General features: G+C 37.2%; 1 protein-coding gene across 13 annotated transcripts in view; it reads left to right on the top strand.

Moving 5' to 3' along the window:
• Positions 1-532: 532 nt before the first annotated feature.
• IKZF2 (IKAROS family zinc finger 2) overlaps positions 533-23,050 on the top strand; it is a 178,133-nt gene continuing 155,615 nt past the window's right edge. For 3 of the 13 annotated variants that reach the window (XM_012532129.3, XM_033428240.2, XM_004262759.3), the window contains exons 1-3: positions 2,230-2,571; positions 4,106-4,154; positions 4,954-5,058. In XM_012532129.3, coding sequence (XP_012387583.2) covers positions 2,569-2,571; positions 4,106-4,154; positions 4,954-5,058 — 157 coding nt within the window. In that variant the 5' untranslated portion in view covers positions 2,230-2,568. The other 10 variants (XM_049711893.1, XM_049711895.1, XM_033428216.2 and 7 more) reach the window with 10 other exon arrangements.

Below are 23,050 nucleotides of genomic sequence, written 5' to 3'. Positions count from 1 at the left end.
AGTGCAGTATTTTCAGCTCCTTTCATTTTCCTTTTCCCTTTAATTATAGAAGTCTCTATTCCCTCTTTTTGCAAATGCGGTCAAGAAAGATGCTAAATGCGACTGTTTGTAGAAGGAACGTGCATTTGTTTTTCTCATGACGATCCACATAAGTTCTTCCCAAATACAAAAGCTGTGCTATAACTAACTGATGATATTGATGGACAACACTTTACTCCTAATAATTTTTTGGACTCTCCCCCGTTCCTTTGACTTTGGTGGATGTGCCACGTGCCCGGTGTAGATAAAACAAGTAGACACTCTAATTTTAAACTTGCACTGTAAAGCACTTTCAAAATAGTAATAGTTGAGCTTCATTTCAGACCTGACTTTCCTTCTCAATCCATTCCCCAGGACCCCTCTCTGCTTATTCGTGTCCTGGTCTATCGGGGGCCGTTTTCTGAAATCGCAAAGCACAGTTTATTGCGAAGCTGAGTGGGTGGGTCCACGCGCACACCCAGACTCCGGCCAGGACGCCGATCCCAAAGCTCCGCGTCGCGCGCCTGGATCGCGGTCCCGCTCCCTTCGTCCGGCCTCACCACAAATCCCAGTTTGAAAGAAAACTTCTCGAGGCCGAAATGAACCTCCCCTCGCCGTTGCAATTCTTCCTTCCGAGCCGACAGAAAACGTGAGATTTACTACGACACTTGGGGACTGGATGGGGGCTGCCGAAGCACTCTCGGAAGCGGGTTACCTGGTACCCCCCCTTTGGGGGCGGGGTCCGCCGTCTGGGGGCACCGGGTCAGGGGCGGCGCGGGTGGGCGCGAGGGAGGGCGCGCGTCGCGGAGCCGCCGGGGCAGCACTTGTCCTGTAATCGATTGCCGAGCGCGCCGAGCGGCGCAGCGCGCAGACACGCGCACACGCGCCCTCGCCAGCCCGCGCGCACACACATACACACACACGCACACACGCACAGGAGCCCAGGGCCCGCACACGCGCGCGCGCGCACGCACGTCCTCCCGCCCGCGCCCCGGGCCCCGCCGCCCGCCATCCGCCGCCGCAGCCAGCCGGCCCTCCGCCCGCGGGCGTCTGCGCGAGCCCGGCCGGCGGGGGAGATGTGCTCGGGCTCCGGCGGATCGGTTTCTCGGGGTTTGACCAGCTGTCCCGGGCTAACCCTGCTCCTCGCTGAAGATGGAGGAAGTAAAAACAGGATTACCCTTAGCTACAGATCCACTGCCTTAGTTTCCACCACCAACTGCAGTGCACAAACACACGTTAGGCACAGGAAAGAAAGAGAGAGGACACACTAACAGTAAACACAAACAAAAGGGTGATGGGATTATTTTACTGCATGCACTGCTGAGGTAAATCTCCGCTTGCCTTTTGCGTGGTGAAGAACAGCTCTTGTTTTGTCTTCTGATTCATAGGTTATATATAAATATGTGTATCTGATTTGCAAAGGGGGGGAGTGTTTTCAAAGTTAAGTGTAATTATATAGTATCTCGTTTTGCACTGTTATGTGATCAAATGACTTGTTGCTATTAACCAGTAATAATAATAATACTATAGATATTTTTCTCTGGGAGGGATGGATTGTGGTTATGATTAGGGTGATGATTTCTGTAAAGGACGCTCAGGGAATCGGGTTGAAGATGATGTCTTCTGCCTTAATTTATCGTCCCCTCCTTGTAATCTGTTTCTGGGATGTTAATCGATTAATCAGTTCTCATCTCTATAGCTGTCATGGATTTGGACTTGTTTTGCTTTGTTTTAACTTGAATTCCAAGAAAGGTTGGGTAGCCTGGAATAAATTACAGCTGTCCAGATAGAAGGTAATATCCAGATCCTGTTGGAATTAAACAACAACAACCTGGTATGACATGTAAAAAGGCAGCCGTTAAATCACTTTGACAGGTTCTGGTATGGGCAAAAGAGATGGAATTAAGATTTAATTTATTATTATTATCATTTTTTTTTGCCAAGGGCGAAAAGCAGTCCTGTGAAGTTGGCCTAGGTTCTTTGCTGGGTTCTCCCTGACTGTCCCTCCCCTCTCAACACCCCTCCACCCCCCCACCCCCCCCACCCCCGCCTTTTCTTTCAGTTTTCTTGTCTTAGCTTTTGGTCGATTCTTAAGGAACCGGTGGATCAAGTTTTTTCTCTTCTTGTTAATCGCATTGCTGTAGCACTGACTGACCTCTCTCTCTCTCTTTTTTTTTTTTTCCTCTTTCCTGAAAGTACGTGGTGCCATTCCTGAGTGACTTTTCCTACTAGACCATCCCAAAGGGACGAGGGGGAGGGGTAGAAGGAGGAGGAGAAGGGGGGTGTTCCTTCTCTCTCATTTCTTGGTTTTGTTTATCAGCCGATCTGTTTGCTGGATTTGGGCTCGGAATGACCCACCTGTAAAGTGCTTTTCCTTCCTCCTTGCCTTGAACTCTGCAGGGGGCTTGGCTTGGAAGGGGCAAGGGAGGGAAAGAGAAGGGGGAAACACAAAAAACTTCTTTCTTTCTCTCTCCGTTTATCTTCAGCCCGACATTGTCACCTCCTCTTTGAGGGGTTAGAAGAAGCTGAGATCTCCCGACAGAGCTGGAAATGGTGATGAATCTTTTTTAATCAAAGGACAATTTCTTTTGTATGTACATTTCGTTTCTCTTTCTCCTTTTCTTTCTTTCCTTCTCTGAGGGTTAATAACCATTTCATTGATGGGGCAGACTTCTTTCGCTTCTCCCTGACGTTTCTTTCTTAATATGTGTGTGTTAAATGTGTACATTTTTAAAGAGATAAACTCATTTGTAAAATATCCGAAGAAATTGCTCCCCTTTAAACTTTACGGATGCCTTTCTTTAAAGCCTTATGTAATCATAATTTGAAAGAATTTGATAACAGTACAGCAGGTTGAAATTTAAGTGTTATGTAGTGACTGAGTTGGGAATTTGATCTGATTATTCCATAAAGGAAGAAAGAAAAGTTTTTTTTGGGGGGGGGGTAGGGAGGGTGGTGGTGAAGAAGGGGAGGGGAGGGAGAAGGGAAGTGGTTTTGGAGACAAGAAGTGAAGCTGCCTGTTTTCCAGTAAGTAATGGAGAAATTCCAGGAGCCAGGGCTAAATATACTTGGCGATCAATACAGAAATGGCTCATTGTGAATAATTTAGCTGCTGGTGCAGTGAGAGTTTTGAAACTAAAGGCAAAAAGGACTAGGGCCAAAGGAAAAAAAAATAAGTAAAAATCTTCTCAGGACATGTCAATTCTTTAAACTTTTTTCTTCAAAGTATACAGTTAGCTTATCGATCTTTTCGTTATGTGAAATCAAAGCTAGGGGGTGTCATCTCATACAATTTACTTTTGTTTCTGAGAATTAAGTTCCTGTTTTGTGTCATTGGTGCACGAAAATAATTCCCCAAACTTTGAAAAAGTGATCCCCTTACCCTCTTCAAAAAGTGTATGAATTTTTCAAAATTGGAGTGTATTAAGTAGGCTCGGCATGGTATCCAACCATGGTCTGGCAGGAAATTAAGGTTACATTGAACAGGTGCTTACACAGAACTTGGGGTTGGCTAAAATGTCAATACAAGCCTGGCAGTTGGGTAACTGCTGCAGAAACCTTCGAGACATACTTGGGCACGAAGTTTTTTTGTTTTGTTTTGTATTTCTTCTGTTTGTTTGTCCTCCCCCCTCCCTATTAGAACATGATGAACCAACTTGCAACAATTGTGAATAGAGCTATCTGTATACTCGGGAAGTCCTCAAACTGCAGCTTGATTGTAGGAAGTAGTGAATGGTAAAATACTTCAATCCCAGTTAAAGCTGGCACTTTGGAGGTGTACCCCCTTCCTATTTTTTTCTCTAAACCGAGTAAATTCTGATTAAAAGAGTCATTCATTTCTTGCTGCAGCCCATCTCATAGCACACTTATCTTTCCTATCCTATCTCCAGCAGGAATCAGATCATTTGCAGAAAGAGTTCAGTGACTTGCAAATGAGCACATACAGTACACTGTAGTATGTTTCTTGGGCACAGGTTGCAGCAGCAGCAACATGGGCTAACTGCTTGGAGCTTCAAATAAGTTAAGCATTTAATGGCAGATACTGAAAGGAATCATTGTGTTAAGGGTATAATCTTTTGTATTGCAGCACTGCACTTTGACTATGGAAACAGAGGCTATTGATGGCTATATAACGTGTAAGTATTCATTTTCATTAATCTGTTATTGGTAATAAAATTATGTTTGCTACCTGTATCGTAATTTCTGAATTGGAAGTTTTTGTCAAGAACTGTAAACTCTTACCTCCTATCTGTTCACAATTTCACCTTGTAAATGAGTTTGAGAAAATAGCACTGAAGTGAAATAAGAAGGAACTATAGATATATACCTGCTATATTAAGAATAGTAGCTTAGCAGATCAACAATTTACTACTTTATTGTTTTTTCATTTACTTTAAGTCTAGAATAGGTCGGGTTACATATATGTCTACTAATATGGCATGTACTAAATACTTAGTACTCTGTAACCTATTTTTCAGACACATAATGTGAAAGAGAATTAGCTCACTCAAGTTGACATTTTTTTTTAGCACACTCTCCTTTCAAACATCTAACTCTCTGATAGCCAGCGTTTTGGAAATGCTCATTAAAAATACTGTGTGCTTAAGGATTAAATTAGATGTTAAAAGAAAACAGTTTTTTCAACTAGAAGATACTTTAGAAATCAACTATTTCAGTCTCCATTATTTTACAGTTTAGATGAATGTGATAATGAAATTTTGTAGTTTTTTAATCGTGGGCTGGTTGTTGCTTTTCGTCATTTCGTTCATTTATTATGTATTTCTAAATAACATTTCCTTATAGTTTCTTTTTAAGGGAAAAATGTATTTCATTAAAATCATATATGCATACCCCTGTATATATGATTACAAAGTTGGTAATTAGATTTTAGATGACAATGAACAGAGACCAAAAGATTTTATTTTGTGAAAACAGGTGACAATGAGCTTTCACCTGAAAGGGAACACTCCAGTATGGCAATTGACCTCACCTCAAGCACACCCAATGGACAGCATGCCTCACCAAGTCACATGACAAGCAGTAAGTCTTCATTTTATGATTTTTTTTTTTCCTATTTCTCTAGCGATAGACTTGAATTTGTTAGGTCTGTAGGGTCCTCTCACATTGTGGTGTAGCTGCTGCTATAGATTTTGTTAAAGAAAGAACAACACAGATTTATCCCTGTTCATTTTGGTATCGTAAAACATGAGCCTGCTTACTAGTCTGAACTATCCCAAGGTGGCATTTGGGAGCTGGTGCTTACCTGTATCAGGTAAGAAATGTTAGGCTTTTCTGGTTATTCTTTTGTCTTGCCAGGTTTTAGTTTTGTTTTTGTTGCTGGGTAAAAAAGTATGGAAACACGTTATTTCCAAAGGACTCTTCGAAGTTAAAAAAAAGGAAAAGAAATTATTTTCTATTACCTTGGCACAAAGCTAATCCATCAGTGGTAGAATTGCAGTGTTAGTTGCTTTTTTTTTTTTTTAAACGTGTGAAAGTTTCGTGTCCAAAGCATTGGAAGTCAAATGTAATTGAAAATTTGTGGAACTCATTTACATCCATTTCTCTGACAAAGTGAAAGCATTTTGTTTTAGACTGTCCAGAGAAGAATTGAGAAAATTTGGAAGGATGTTTTGAACTTGCAGGAATAGACAGTTTTGGCTACTGTTTTTGATAAAGGGTCATTCATTGATATACGAAACATTGTTTTTGTGTAATAGAAAAGCAACTTACATGCTGTCAGTGACAGAAGACAAAATACTTTATTAAGAATTTGGTTTATTTTCTCTTAATTATAATGTTTCATAAGTTATCAAGTGCAAATGCTCTGTTACTCCTACTTAAACTTAATTTGAAATCGTGTGTTTATACTTTTGATATGTGTTATATTCTTATACAGAAAGGCCATCTGATTTACATGTAAATATAATTTAATTTAAAAGCTTTCTATTTGGGTGACATGTGAAGGAAAAGCATTTTCTTTCCTTTTTAAATGAAGATTTAATAACTAAAGAAAACTGAATCATCGAGTGAATTATGAGCATATTCTTAATATATTAATTCGGATTATCCTGAGAGAACAAATTTTCTTTCCACTTCCCTCTTACAGTTTCAAAACTTGATGTTATTGTGAAACTACTAGCTTCATAAGTAGTTAAGACTTCTGAATTATAAGCAAGAGTATATAGAATACTATTGAATACATTTTGCAATTTGTTAACTTTAAGTGGTTCTAGTTATTGACTTGAAATTTCGACTGAACTATGTGAACTTACTTTACTTATTTAAAAGTTTTCTTTATTTTTATTAATGGGAAGCACTTCCTAGGAAGACTTCATTCTAGAAGCAGTCATTGAAATTCCTTTATCATGTAGGAAGAAAATTAATAGTGATGGAATGTATATTAAATTATAGTGCTAATCTCTTGTAATGGCTCTTGTAGGATTAATTTAATTTTTCTGCTAGTTGGCTATTGATTTGATAAAAGTTATACTACTATTGCAATGTAGGGAGTACAATTTTTACATTTTAACATTACTAGGTCCTTGGCAGGATAGATATTTTATTTTTCAGATAATTTTCATTTAATTTCCTAAAGAGTAAAGATAGATTGATATACAATTTCTGTTAGCTTAATATTTAGCTATTGTCTTTAGAAACATTGAATATAAGGGGTACGTAATATTGGGTAATCAGACTTTGACTGTCATCCCCCAGCCACTGCTAGAATATCAGCTGGAAAATACTTGGTAATTGGTTAATTAGCTCCTCTATTTGTGAATTTGATTTTGGTTTTGCAAGTAGTCCTTTCTAAAAGGCAGTTCACTCATTTATTTTAAATAAACATTGCAGAGTATGGGCATGATCAGTTTGGACAAATAAGAACTGTGCTTTTGATATTTGAGTTTTTCTCACCCAACAGCAGTAAAATTATGTTTGGTAAAGAGGTTTTGTTCTTGTTTCTTTTTTTTAACTTACTAGCCTGTGGCAATTCCATGTTAGTATAGTTTTTAGCTAAGCTGCATGTGTTTTCATGTTCTTTTCCAAAGAGTTGCAGGTTAAATATTTTGGCTCTCACTTCAGAGCTGTCTGTTGCATCCTTTACGTAGCCTCTATTTCCAGTATCTAGGTTACCCACTTAGGTGTTAGATGGAGAAGATACCCATTTTTCCTCTCTGTTAGATCTAGGAGAATATCAGCATTTTAGATTGCCAAAGCAAATAGTGCTAGAGAGGGACTCTTGTCTGTTAATTAGAATAAGAGACCTACAATCGGTCGCTCAGATGTTTTTCTATGACTTGGAATAATTTTTTGTGCGTGTGTGACTTGTCAAATCACTTGTGTCTGAGATTACTGGTTTTTCTAAATCCCTTTATATGCATTGCTGACTTTATTATATGAAAAGAACTTATTTATTTCCCACATTTTTTAATATCTTCAAATAATATTCCTAAAGGACTGTGACTTCCAAAAACAGAATTGCAGTTTTGGTTGAAAGTATTAGAGCTGAAAGTAAATGTGAAAACCTTTATGATAGAATAAGATAGGTTCCATAGCAGCAAGGAGGACAAGCGTATATGTGTAAGAGGTAAAAAAGTTATTTTAAAACAGTTAGAAAAAAAATAAAAGGAATAAAGCCTTTGATTTTATGAAATAACTGACGTTCTAGCAGTAAAGTAACACTACCATGTGATAGCCCACTTATTTTGGCTTTAGGAAAGTGGTCAGTTTTATTCTAAGGTCATAGTCATTTGTTTAGGTTATTCGATGACTATTCTAAGATGAAGGGTGTCTGTATAACTTGCTGCCAGCTATTGTATAAAAAATAATGACAGTAGCTATCATTATTTGACAGTGCTAGAAGAGAGCATCGGTGACTTGGGAGAGAACTAAAAATGTTACAGTGCCTGGCAGTCTTTGGTTTTAAAATTCAGCATGTAAGATAAAAAGAAGTAAGAGGTATTAGTGAACTTAACATTTTGTAATGACTACATCCTATATTTTCGAGTGGATTTCCTTAGAGAAATTTAGACTTTTTCTTCTAGAATAAGGATCTCTTTGATAAGAAGATGGGCATTGTTGCCCAAGATCATTAGTGTACATATTGAGTCTGCTGACAATCTTCGGTGTCAGGGATGACAGTATATGCCTTGATGGCTACTGGAAATACACAGTGTTAAGTGATTTTAAAAATAGAATCTGGAAGTTAAGGATCTGAGACAGACAACTCAGACAGAACAATACAAAAATAATCCATATTGTATTTCGGTCCATCAGATGAGACTTACTTTGTGATTCCTTATGTTTCTGGGTTAGCTCATTCCCAATTCTTATATAGTTGCTTCAGTATCGGTTTCAAACTGTGCTATACCTGCTGCTGAGTATTTTGAAAGATTTTTAAGGTTCACAAAATTGTCATTAATCTTATTTTTCTCATTATCATTTACTTTTATAATGCTAACAAGTAAATTTTCTTTGGAGAGAGCTAATGGTGTGAAAATACATTGTGACATAAATTTTGTTTCTATTACTTTAAAACCTTTACATGGATCAACTTTGCAGTCAATACCATTTATCAGTCAGTTTGATGGCCAGGTGGCATGTATGGAATTGGAAGAAGTAGTAATTCTAGTTTTACAAGACTCTGACCAATAATCAGGTCAGGGAATCTAGTTTATTCTTTTTAGAGTGCTTCACATTCATTTTTTTTCTTAGCTAGTTTCCATTTTTAGAACCTAGTGAAGCATAAGTATAGTATGATTTCTATTTTTCTTGTGAGGAAATGGAGGTTTGAAGAAACCAGTTGGCCTCTTAGGTCCCTTAGCAGAAGGATAAAGTTGTCAGGATTGGGATGTAAAACTGATATTACCTTGTGGGTTAGTTAGATCACTTTATTGATAACTCTTGAAAATGTCATTATCTCAGGGTGCCCACCATGTCCAGTACTGACCCATGTTTTAGTGACAAAAACAGTATTACAGAAGTAGAATAGGGTTATTATGAGGGTGGAATGATAACAGATAATCTTGTTAAGCAGATGCTCTACTGCACTTTTAAAAATATAGCTTATGTTTTGGGACTCACCAGCTTTCTGAGTTGTCTTCTGTATCTTAGTTTGGCAGTCACCCTTGGCTGGATTTCCATAGGACACACCCTAATATAACACCAGATGGACTTGATGTAAAAGCTTGCTCTGTTTTCAGTTGTAGTACTTAGTTTTGTATATATACCCAACATACCTTACATTTAGTTTTTACTTGTCAGGAAATTAAAAAATATAAGTTTGACTTGATTTCTTTACACCCATCAGAGGTAAGCGTCATGGACATGTACCAAAAGGAAAAAAAAAAAAAAGGAACTAAAGGAAGTACGTATGAGCAGGGAATTAACAGCAAAATTTCTGTATTTTTTACTTTGCAGCTCATTCCGCCCCCACCCCCCACCCCCCATCTTTTAAGTCTGCTTTGAAGTAAGAATAAATGTCTGTCTTGGAGAAACAAAACAGCTTACTGTAGAAGTGTCGTTTATATTGCCTCTATCTTTGTCCAAATTTGTCTTCCCCACTGGAAATACATTAAAAATGATGTAATGTGATTGGTTAGGTTCTTTTGGGAGTCTTCCTCTGAGCCGTAAGGAATTGAGATCCCTGGGTCCCATCCTCTTCTCTCCTGACTTTGAATATCGATACATTTTGATTTTATGATGTTCTGAAAGATCAATAGCAGGGTCACAGTCCTAAGATGAGGTAGACTATGTTGTTTTTCTTTGCTTTTTTCCTTTATATCTGTTTATATAATATATATTTATTGACCTGTTAGTATTTTCCTTTTGTGAATTAATCAAGACTCAGGATATCTCTGCTGAAATAGGTAAAGAGTATTTAGGAACTATTTTCCCTTATTATAAATGTGTAATCACAACTGGAGTGAGAGAAAGAAGGGGGGCATAATTTATTGAATATATATAGGATGCCCAACACTATACTAAGTGATCCATATTATTTCACTTAGTCTCCACAACAGCTCTGTGAAGTTACTCTGTTTATACTACAGAAAACTGAGGCTCAGAAGCAGTAGATTGCAGGTGGTTAAAAATATGGGCTTTGGAGTTATACAGGCCTGTGTTAGAATTCTTGCTTTGCCACTAGCTTGCTGTATGATCTTAGTCATGTTACTTCACATCTCTGAGCTCCAGTATTCTTATCTGTAGAATTGGGATAAGCAATACCTAAGTCAGTGGGCTGTTGTGAGGTTTATTTTTTTATCTTTATTTTTCTTCTTTTTCACTCTGCTGCGTGACACGTGGGATGTTAGTTCCTAGGCCAGGGATGGAACCCGTGCCCCCTGCAGTGGAAGTGCAGAGTCTTAACCACTGGACCACCAGGGAAGTCCATGTTGTGAGGTTTAAATGAGGCAATATTATGCAAAATACTTAGCGCAGTTCCTGACACATGCTAAGATCCAATAAATAATCACTGCTGCTATCACTCAGAGTAGGTAAGTTTCTTTTGCACCAAACCATGATTCATAAGAATGTTTTCTTTTTTTTTTTTTCAAATCAATATCTGTTTGAAATTCAGATCTTTTGCTCTTTCCACTTTACTACATAGGTCCATGGAATGGAGATAGGCATTTCTAATAATTTAGGGTAAAAGTGAAAGAAAACCCCCCTCTATTATTTAAAGCATCTGTGAAGATTTTGGTTAAGAAAGAAGTAGAGTTTGTCTATGTGCCAGAGATTCTTTTTATTGGGTTTCAGTGTTCCTGAGCTAAGTTTTATATTTTTGGTTACATGTAAAGAAAATCATTGCTTATCATTGGTGCTCTAAAGCCACCAGTCTTTAAGAATGGAAAAAGTCCTCTTAGTAGAGTAACCTAGCCATATCTAGAATCAATTCTTTCTTTGAAAATCTGTATCTAAAATTTCACCGTATTTGTTGCTTCTGGTAGTACCGTCAATTCTCATTTGATGATACTTAATCAAGTTGTAGGCCTGATTGTTGCTAATTATGCATTTTGGCGGTAATAGTTTAGGTGTTTTAAATTTGAAGTAAACTTAAAATAAAATTATCACAAGCATTTGACATGTTGCTATATTGTTCTAGTTGATTAATTCAACAAATATTTGTAGGCTCTCTTTTATGTGTCAGGCACAGTAAGGTGAATCCAAAGGTGAATAGTACACTATTTTTGTCCTCTGGTAGCTCATGCTCTGGTCCTCCTGTAGCTCATGCTCTGGTTTGAAAGAGACATCTGAACAGGGCATTATACTATGATAACCTCAGTGTTCTTATTATTATGGGGAGTGAGGGGTGGTACTAGTTTGAGAAGACTTCCTGGAGGGAGATGCTGCTTAAGCTGAGACTTATTAAATGAATAGGATTTAGGAGAAGCAGAAGGCTTGTTCACCAAACAAACCCACAGTGGGAGCTGAGAAATAATATGATATGTTCTGGGAAATACAAACAGATTGGTATTTCTGGAGTGCAAAGTTGGAGTCTTAGAATTTGAAGCCAGAGATGACTCTGGAGAATTAACCAGGGCAAGATAATGGAATATCTTTTATAAGAGGAAACTTGGATTTCATTTTCAAGGGAGCACAGGATTTTAACAAATAAGATTACTTCAGTCTTTTTATTGACATGAATCATACCAGCTACAATAGGAGTAAAATGATTGTGGCTGGGGAACACTCTAGGGGCAGGGGGTTCTTTAACAGGCTGTTGCAATGACAGAGTGAAAAGTCATGAGAGCCAGTGGTAGTGAAGATAATAAGGAAGAGAAGGATTTGGGAAATAATAGCTTAAAGTGGACAGGACTTGGATCGTAGGGTTAAGGATAGGAGAAAGTTCATGATGATTATTAGATTATTGGATAGATGGCAATAGGTTCCATCAGGGAAGATAGGAAATACTGGAGCAGGTTTCCAGGAAAAGATTTAGTTTAGTTTAATTCTGTATACAGAGAGTTTGAAGCACCTGTGGAATTTGGGAGAGGATAGCAATCAGGCAGGAGGATAGTTTAGACTAAGTGTGAATTTTCCTAATTAGTGAAATCTAATATGTAGCTTGTGGTTTTGTTACTTTCCCTCCTGTATTACTTTAACAATAGTTTAGTATTTCTTTAAAAAATTCTTCCCTAAGTAATTCTCAGCATTTGATCAGTGACCATATTTCCCCAACTGCCCCCATTGAATCAAAATTCTATATGGAAATGTACGATCACAGGTTTTAATGAACTCTTTTTGCTTAATGGAGTCCTTTTATGCTAGTCTCAGAAGTTGGATTAGTTGATGTGATTGACTCACTGATTTTTAAACAAAACATGCTAGCCCTCTCCTTAAAATTTTGTGGTCTATTTAATATCATAACTTTGATGGTTACATATTAAAAAAAAATCATATGCCATACACTCCAAGACCTCTACTGTAATGATTTGTCTTTATTCTGTAACCTATTTCTCATCTATAAATACATAGCTTAAAACATATGAGGAATCATTTGTTAACTAAGTACTAGCCAGTTCTGCTACATTAATAGCCAAAGAATTTAATAATTTTATGCAGAGCCTTTTTGAAAACTTTGAGATAAATATACAACATGATATATATCATTTGGAAATTATTCGGTACATAATTTTTTTTTAAGTTTATAATATTGTGCCCCTTGGGATAAAATAATGTAAGGGGAAAAGTGTGGTATAGAAAACATCTTAATCTATTTCCTTAAAACATATATTATAGAACACCATCTTAGAAATTAAGCCCTGATTACCCAAGACACCATGAAATTTCAAATGAATGTTAATGATGAAAATAACTTCATCTGAGATTTCCTGTATGTGGAGATTCAGAACTTGCTGTGGAGATATTTTTATCTTTTAATCACTGATCCAGCAAACATTTATTAAGCATTTTCTTTGTGTGATGCACTGCCGATGCTGGGGCACAAAAACTGTGTTAGGGATTTTTTTTTGGAGTGGATGTTATCTTTCAAGGTCCAAGAGAATTCATATTTTATTTGAGATATTAATAATCCCGTTGCATTTAGAAGCAAATAAGTGTGTTGTGCTCACCATAGTTTATATCCATTGTAGAGAAATGAACTGCTTCTCACCTTTTACCTCTGAGAATTCTTCAAAAGTGTATAAATTTGAAGACACACAATGAAACAGAGACAAAAATACAGCCAGCTTCTAAAATAGGTTCCCACAGGAGAACATTTCCCCAAGAAATTTTCTATAATGTAGGATTTTGTTCTCAGCCTTACAAGTTCCGAAACTTGATTGGCAGCATGCACAGAGCGGCACCGTATCTCAAGGTTGACTCGCATTAAACAAGTTTACAAAATTGATGTTTAAAGTTGGAATACCAATTTATGTCTGTACTTTCATTAAAAATAAAACAAACGAACAAAACCTGAACCAACTAACATAGGATCTGGATCACCTCAGTTGGCTTGACCAGATCTGTTTTTGTGTGTGTACTGACCTATATGGGTAAAGCAACAAAGGTCATCTGGTTAGCAAGGAATACAAACAAAGGGAGTTAGTTACATAATTCAAATGTTTAATGGCATCAGACTAAGAGACCCTAATATGTTCAGCATCACAATAGAAATAGCAGTGCCATTTGCATCAGTATGGTTGAAGTCTTTTGTCCAATTCCTTCTTCCCTGAATGGACATGGATTTAGATTCCCTAGATATAGCCTCAGCCAAAATACTTCTGAGAGTCATTTTTTTTTCCTTGGCTTCCTTGGCTAAATCCCGCAGATTCAGTTTTTAACTTATACATGTAATCAGGTTATAACCAATTCTTGTCAGCCTAGGATCCATTCATTTTCTTTAATGTAATTTTACATTTCTGCTTAGATTTGTTAAGTGTTGATTTTATAGCCTAACTCTATGAAAGCTATCTTATAATACCTATAAAGGATACCCAACTACTATTACCATAAATTCAAACTTCCATTCGCAGAAATGTTGATGGGTGATGTGGCCAGCAGTTTAAGAGGTCTTAGTATCTATTTTAGATGAAGATGGAAAATAGCACTGCCACCTGAGAAAGGCACCTTACGTTAGCTGGGGATCTAGGAGAGCTTCTAATTAATAGGTCAGGAGGAATAAACATCACACTAGTTTCATGAAATCTCTGAAGTAGTCCGGCCACAGCAAATGAGACTTTATAGACAAGTATAGTATTTTAGGTTAGTTAATAGGGAAGGCTATCTTAATTACTGAGTGTGAATTTAAAACTATTTTTTCAAAGCACACAGCTTTATTTTGGGGCCACATGTTGATTATAAAGAAATTAGAGATTTTCCAGATGTGAATCTTTGAAGAAAATCGCTATGCCTTATCTATTGGGTTGGCCCCAAAGTTCGGGTTTTTCCTTAAGATGTTACAGAATATTTCTTCGTTCCCAGTATACAGTATCATACTGGGTCATTGTAGGAGCCCAGTAATTATTTATTGAATTAAGGAACTTGCTTATATTCACATATTGCATATGTGTATTTAAATAATGTATTTCTGATCTATTTGAGGAAATTTGGAAAGTTGATTTCTTAGATGTTGAAATAATTCTGAAATCCCATTTTACTTGTGATTTTCTTTGTTAGGGTATGTATTTATTTCAACCATGTCTCAGTCTCAAAAGGATTTTGTAATCTTCAGATCAGCCCCAAACAGATGATCTTCAAGATTCTAAACGTCTCTTTAGTTTTCTGATTCCATACTAACATAGTCAGTGGAATTCAAGTTAGTGTAAATGTTTCAGTGAATATGTTATAGTCATCATCATCGTCTTCATTACTAATATCTTTATATGACACATTTAGTGTTTACAGATTTCACACCACGTATAATTTTAAAATCAGTTTTTCTATCACTTATTTAAAACTGCATGTACAAAATGGAATGCTTCAATTAACTTTTCTTATGCTCTCCAGATATTTTGAGGAGCATATAATTAATCAGTGTAAAGTCACGTTCTAATAAATTAACATTCTGGTGTCTACACCTTTGACATTTTTGTCATTGCTCTCTTATTATCATGGAAGCTGTAGCTCTCCTTACACCTGACGGTGTCAACTTTACCTACTACTTACTAAGACATCAGTATGCAGGGCTTGGCCATATTTTGAAGTGCTGGGAAGCTGCATTGCTCTGTTTCTGTTGAATTAACTAAGAATTTCTGGCTGAGTTCTAAAGAGGAATTATTCCTTCTGGAACTATATAAAACATTTCCTGTTATGTCATTTTCATGAAGAGCCTTGTTGTTCAAAACAAACATTTTAGCAAGTAGTATTTACATATGGAAATATATTTCTTTTGTAAGACATGTCTTTCAAGCCTTTTAATCAGACTTAGGTCAGTATCTTTATTATCCAGATGGTCTGAGGTAGATTACATTATTTTCATTACATTTGTTACCTTCTTGATGGAAAAGTAGCATTTGTATACCTTTTCGAGCTGAGGATTTACATTTAACTCCTGATTGAAGTAGGTTCATTTATTTTTACTAGAAATGATTGCTTAGGTTATTCATATATCACTTAGAGCTTGGACATTGGGCTGTTTAAGAATTTTTAGGTATTGAAAATAGGTAAGTAGTACTTAATCATTTTTAGACTGTTTTAAAATTATAAGTACTTTAAGAACACTGATTCTAATATAGTATTTTGAAATATAAAACAAATTCTATTATATTGCTGAATGTTGCAAAATATTTGAAAGTGGTAATAGATTATGTTTGAACATAATTGAGAACTAGAAAAAGAAATACGAGATATTTTTCTGTAAGTCTTCTGTTTTTTACTCAAAATATGAATTACACACTGCCATCTGTCTGAACTATGACAGATTAATGACCTAATTACAGTTTTTGGATTCAGTTTTTTGGGAACAAAAAGAAACATCCCTGCTCCCCAAGAAAACAATTTAAAATAAATTATTTTTACATATATTGTGCTAACAATAAGGCTATCTTTTGATGAATTTGGGTAGTTTTAGTTGGTCCCACAGTTTGAGTACAATAACTGGTAACAGATTTAAAGATCTGTTATTTTTTAAGCAAATCAGAGAAATTATAGTTAACTAAACAATTGCTTTCATACAACTGTATGTACAAGAGAGCGCCATTTATGTTTTAAAAGTGTGTGTGTGTGTGTGTGTGTGTGAGAGAAAGAGAGAGAGAGAGTGAAAGCAAAGAATAAGGAAGGAAAGAAGGAAGGAAAGACCAGACTATTGGTAGTGTTCACTTTGGCTTATGTGAAGGTAAATAGGGTGTTTTATCATTTATTCTAAATAGTTCTGCATTATTTGGATCTTTTATAAAAGATCTTTTACTTGTATAATTAAAAAAAAACGAATTCAGTGAACCATCTTCTCAAAGCACGGAGCTGTTTTGTAAGAGAGACAATGATATCGCTGATAAGAAAGGTCTAACCTTGAAATTTCAGTGATATAATAGACTCGTGAAATTGGACTACTGCCGTTGATGATAAATACTGAAGTCAGGGGTATTCTCATATACAAATGCTGTCAACAGACTCATTGAATATTATTTTAAATTTATTCTGAATATAAGGTGTTTTCTTAATGGCTGTAATACAGTGGAATTTCCAAATAAAGTTACATACTCTGGAAAGTTTTTTGAGTGATATTGATTCATAGCATGAGATGCTGTAAAGTAAATAATGTTCATATAAGTGTACTTCTGGCAATAGTAAGGAGACATGTAGCATTCCGATGCCAAAAGAAATCTGAGTAGAATAAGTTAAAACATCCTTAGGTTTTCCGTTCTACCTTGTATATGATAATAAAGTTTACTTTTTTTTTTTTTTTTTTTGCGGTACTTAGGCCTCTCACTGTTGTGGCCTCTCCCGTTGCGGAGCACAGGCTCTGGACGCAGAGGCCCAGCGGCCGTGGCTCACGGGCCTAGCCGCTCCGCGGCATGTGGGATCCTCCCGGACCAGGGCACGAACCCATGTCCCCTGCATCGGCAGGCGGACTCCCAACCACTGCGCCACCAGGGAAGCCCAAGTTTACTTTTTTAAAAGACCCTTAGTCTCTTTTTCATGTTCATCAATTTAAAATTCCATTGAATGTTGCTCATTGAAAGGAAAGAGTAGAGGTATGGAGTATAGAGAACAGAGAAGAGAGCTAGCTCAAGAAGAGAGAAACAAATGGCGAATCCAGAAGTGAGGGATAAGCCACAGAACCCACTTGAGTTAGCAGATCTACTGGAGAGAGGAATAGGCAAATGAAAAATAGGATCTTTCCCTTCCTTTTTTCTTCTTTCAGAAAGCATAAATAAATATCTGAATTTATAAGTTAATTAAAGAAGTTACCTCCTGCTTGAGTGATGAAGAATGTGGCCATAAGATTAAAGTGGTTTCTGGTAGAAGATAAATGATAAATATTGATAGTCAATAGAAAGAAGTGTACTTTTTCAGATATCTGAAAGCCAGGGAGTGAAAGATGGGGGTTGACTGGTTAGAAGAACTGGAGTCCTAAGGGTTTCAGCCTAGAAAGATTGGAAGATTGAAGCAGTAGAAGTCGGTAGTATAAAATAGATTGTTTGCTGTCATAACCCAGTGGTGTTACTGATGGCCATCTTGGACTCACCTATTGCTTTTATCTTTTGCAAAAGTGACTGAAATATGTGCTGTGTCTGAGAGGTATCCTAATTGGTTGTGTTCCTAAATTATAACGGATGCAGTCAACTTTGATCTTGTCCCTCAATTGCCTTTTTACTTCATTTCAGTGGGAAAGGCCGTTGGGGAGTTAGGGAGACCATAAGCCTGCCAGAAACAGTAAGAACTTTCTCTGCTTTCTTTCTTTTTTTTTTTTTTTCCCTCATGGGAGGCGGCAATGAAGAAGGAACTTGATATTGAGCAGATGAGATGGGGTTTTGCATCCAGTTTTTGTTCTCTGATCTCTTGTTTTTCCATTTTCCTCCTGAAGTATCTAAGACACAAGCACTGAGTGTTTCAAAAGACTTTCTTCAGATCATACCCTGTCAGAGATTTAGAACTCCCAGGTTGGCTGTTACCTACTGGAATACTCTTCTAAAATTAACCTTGTGATAATACTGCAATAAAAATTTATCAGACGTGAGATGAAGTTTACACATGTATTATTGTTGAAGGGAAGGTTTACTAAGCCCATAAATAATAAAAACAAGATCAGGGTATATGTTTAACTGGCTTAAGAAAAAACAGTTTTTAAGCCTATTAAAAGTCATATATTTTATTTGTAAAATATTTTAGACTATTCGAAATACTTTCACATCTAACATACAATGTGCTCATTAAAACTTGATCTTAATATTTATTTAAGCAGTCTCAGAGGAATCTGTTCTTCCTGGCATTACTTAAGCCTTTTATTTGTTACTAGAAAATAATAAACATATATTTTTAAAAAATACAGAACTGAATGAATTTTCCTCTTCCCCTCCCTATGTGGTAAAAAAAAAAGTGAGCCCTGATATATATCAAATGTGAGACCTCTAGACAGATATTTCATCTCTTAGAATCTCAGTTTGTAAAACAGGGATATTAATAATCTGCTTTGTCAGAGTGGCAAGTGTTAGAAATAATACATGTAAAGGCTCCAGAATGGTGACTGGCATGGTGTAAGTTAACCAGAATGGTAGCTATTATTTTATTGTTAGATGAAAAGAGTATGAGAAAAAACTTGAATCAAATAACCGAGAAAAAGATCCCACATACATGTGGTATCAACTAGTCTTCTAGAAAGGATGTGCTTTTACTCTGCTTTTAAGCAACAACAATTAAAAAAAAAAAAGTAGTCCAAAGCATTGCTGATAAAACTCAAGATATCTGCATCCCTGAGTGGATATTTTTGCTCTTCATCTGTCTGAGTGCTGTCAGATCGTCCTTGTTTGAAAAGAAATGTGTGTGCAGATATGAGGCAATTATTAATTCTGTTGTATTCAAATCAATTACTAAAGAAATGAAGCTAAAATTACCTAATTAATGCGAATCACAAATAAACCTGCTCTGTTTGTGAGGGATGTAATTGAAATGGTAATTATGCGGTAGGAATGCACTTCATTTGAAGATGGCAGTTCAGAAGACTGTTTGGTGGCAGGATTTGACTGCACAGTGTGACTCCCTCCTGACCTGGCCCAGAGAGGGGTCTTGTTTACTTATTTACTAGATATGTTGGTGAGTGAATTCCAAGTATGGTTCTGAAATTCCATGAATTTCCATACTCATGGAGCTGTGTGTCCTACATCATTACCCATCTCTCTGTTGCATATCTGGAATTCTCAGAACTATATATCAGTCCCCAGTAATGTCCATTTTTTTCCTCTGTGAACAATCAAGAAGAAAAGTGGATATTCTTTTGAGAAGATTTTATAGCAGAATACATAATAAACAGGCTACTCATAGGTCATTGGTTAAAAGATGCAGAAACCTTTGTAAATCCCAATGAGATCATTTAAAGTTACACATTTTGCTCTTCATGTCTGAAGTGTAACTTTTCCTGGGTCTGGGTTACTATGAGCATAGTGTCAGTGCAGTCAGTCCTTAAAACAAAATGATCCTTTTATCCAGGAATAGTTTCCTCTCTAAAAACTAGGAAGCCTTTATCACTTCCTATCTTGTTTTACCATTACTCCATTGCTTGTGTACATCTTATCGCCCCTGTAAGACTGGAATCTCCTTGAGCGCAGGGAAAATGACTATAATCTCTACAGCCTGAGGGTAGCCGTCAGAGCCTGACTTCAGTGCTGATCAGACTTGGGTTTATGACTTGGGCTGTGCTATGTGTTAATCTCCAATTCCTCCTTTGTCAAATAGGCAAAGTTAGTGCTTGTCTCTTGGGGTTGTTGTGAGGATTAATAAAACACTTCAGTAAAGCTTCTATCACAGTGCCTAACACATTTCAAGAAATATTAGTTTCTCTTTTCCACAGAAGTTAGCTAGCATGTTGCCTTATACGTATGTGTCTCCATCAGGAAGGCTGCCTATTAATTTTTAACTACATTATGAGTTAATATGAATTGCTTATTTGGCTAGACACCTTAGAGATGTAACTCAGTTATTTCTATAAGTTATTAGATTAACCCCACAGGTTTGGTCACTTCAGCACTGTGTGTACTAAGGATACATCACCCAGCTAGTCTTTTTACCCACAAGGCAGTTTTAAAATAAATGGTCTCAAGTTAACACTAGCTTAGGCTCTTGAACTCTCTTTGCAACACTCACTCAAGCAAAATACTGTGTTAGACTAAAAGCTTCAAGTGCTTAGAGGCCTCACATGACTTCATAAAATGCATCTTTTTAGGCCAATGTTGCTCTACAGTACAGAGATAGATTTTATAAAGATTCTAGAAGATCTGTAGACAATCTTTATATACATATATATAAATTCACCCCAAGACATTTTGGTTATTTGTTTTTAAGAAGTGTGAAGTAAGAGAGATTGTTGAGAAAGTTTATAGTTTTAAAGTTATTATTATTCAATATCCTGTGATAAGCCATAATGGAAAAGAATTTTGGAAAGAATGTGTACGTGTGTGTTGATATACATATATATATATATATATGTATACACACATATTTCTGAATCACTTTGCTGTACAGGAGAAATTAACACAACATTGTAAATCAACTATACTTCAATAAAAAAATAAAGTTATTATTATTATTTTGTCTAATGAAGGTTTCTAATTTCCACGATCCAAGATCTCTCAAATCATAACCTAGCCATTTAGTAGACACACATGAAAATGGGAGTAATACTGCTGCTTTTTTTAGGGAACTCTTACCCAGTAGCTAAATCCCAAAGATCGTTTAAAAACCCATGAATCGGGCTTCCCTGGTGGCGCAGTGGTTGAGGGTCCGCCTGCCGATGCAGGGGAGGCGGGTTCGTGCCCCGGTCCGGGAGGATCCAGCATGCCGCGGAGCGGCTGGGCCCGTGAGCCATGGCCGCTGGGCCTGCGCGTCCGGGGCCTGTGCTCCGCGGCGGGGCAGGCCACAGCAGTGAGAGGCCCGCGTACTGCAAAAAAAACCCCCAAAACCCAAAAAAACCCATGAATCAAATGCCTCTTCCTTGAAACTGTACACATTTCTGCTTATGCTAGATTGTGAGGCCAGACCTTAATTTTCTTAGAGCAATCGTGATACTTATCACCTTTGTCCATGATATAATTGTTATAACAGTACCTAGGATCAGATACCCAACCTTTAGGAAAGTTTCTTTTTCCAGTTTTTATCTGAATCCTTTCTTGAAATAATTGGTTAAATGTGTCTGAGCAATTTTAAAAGAGCAACCAATCGATACCTAGTTTTACAGACATCTGTAATCATGCCTATAGTTACAAAAAAATCAGGTGGTGTATTTAATAGCTTGGAGAATGCCAAGTCTTCTCATTGTTTACATTGTAACATCTTCTTAAGAACTAATCATTTTATTGCTTCTCTAGCTTTGGTTTTTCTTTTTCTTTTCTTTTTCCTTTTTTTATTGTTACAACAAAATTGTATGTTATTTGGAAGTTCATGAAATGTAGTTTGCTTGGTAGTTCTGTAAATTAAGCCTATGATATTTAACTGGCATATATTGGAAAGCAATGTACTTAATCCTAACTGAAAGTGCTTGTATCTCTATAGTAGCAATTTAATGATAACAGGTCATCTGCATTTTTATGCTGAAAAGAACCCTTTGTGGTAATAAATCCGTAATTTTCTGTTTGCCATTTTTTTTTTCTTTTTTTTTTTTTGCGTTACGCGGGCCTCTCATTGTTGTGGCCTCTCCCGTTGCGGAGCACAGGCTCTGGACGCGCAGGCTCAGCTGCCATGGCTCACGGACCCAGCCGCTCCGCGGCATGTGGGATTTTCCCGGACTGGGGCACGAACCCGTGTCCCCTGCTTCGGCAGGCGGACTCTCAACCACTGCGCCACCAGGGAAGCCCGCCATCTTTTTCTCTATTGTGTGAGCAGTTGGAGTTGAATTACTGTAAAATACTTTTGCTGCTAGCAAGTTGTTTTTAATAAATTAAAGTGCATTGTTACCTACTTGGGTGGCTCTTCAGGATGGTGGGGAACTTCAGCACTCTCCCAAATGCTTGCTTTGCAAGTGTGGAGTTCTTGGATACATTTTGGATACTGATATATTTTCAGAATCATGTATCTAGATGCGCACACCTCTGGCGATTAAGGCCTATTAAGTTGTATTTATCACTTTATAATAAAGCCTTTTTTTGTTTCTTTTGCTTTAAAGTGCACTCATGCTTTGAATTTGGTGTTTTACTTCTTTGCTTCCCCTGAGAGACCCTGGGCTTGGTCATTAGTACTTATTTACAAGTTTCTACTTTTACCATGTGTTTTGATTTTCCAGGTTACTGACTATTGAGATAAAGGAAATGGTCCAGTTAGTTGCAATCAGAAAGCTAGAAGCTTTTTTTTTTTTTTTTGCGGTACGCGGCCTCTCACTGTTGTGGCCTCTCCCGTTGCGGAGCACAGGCTCCGGAGGCGCAGGCCTAGCGGCCGTGGCTCACGGGCCTAGCTGCTCCGCGGCATGTGGGATCTTCCCAGACCGGGGCACGAACCCGTGTCCCCTGCATCGGCAGGTGGACCCTCAACCACTGGGCCACTAGGGAAGCCCAAGCTAGAAGCTTTCGATAGAAAAGTGAGAAAAATGTGCTGCCTCTGTCTGAGAGAAAGAAACAGAGAGGGAGTGGCTTCATTAGAAGTGTCATAATCAGTGGCTGCCAATTACTCAGTGAACAGAAAACATCTGGTATTCACCTACATCTATTAGCAGCCCTTATGTTTCCATCTGCAGGTCATTGTCTCTTTCTCAGTTTCTTTTTTTAAATACTGCAATGCTTTGACTTTCCAATCTGTATCTGGTACTGGTCCTTTCCTCAAACTCTACATGTAGTCCACCAGAAATAGTTGGCTTCACTTCGAAAATATATCTTTTTAAAAATTTTTTAAAAAAATATATTATTTTTGGCTGCGTTGGGTCTTCGCTGCTGCACCTGGGCGTTCTCTAGTT

This window comes from Orcinus orca, chromosome 7, assembly GCF_937001465.1.
Source record: "Orcinus orca chromosome 7, mOrcOrc1.1, whole genome shotgun sequence".
NCBI lineage: Eukaryota > Metazoa > Chordata > Mammalia > Artiodactyla > Delphinidae > Orcinus > Orcinus orca.
The sequence above is the reverse complement of the archived record's forward strand: the minus strand, read 5'-3'. Positions and strand labels throughout refer to the sequence as shown.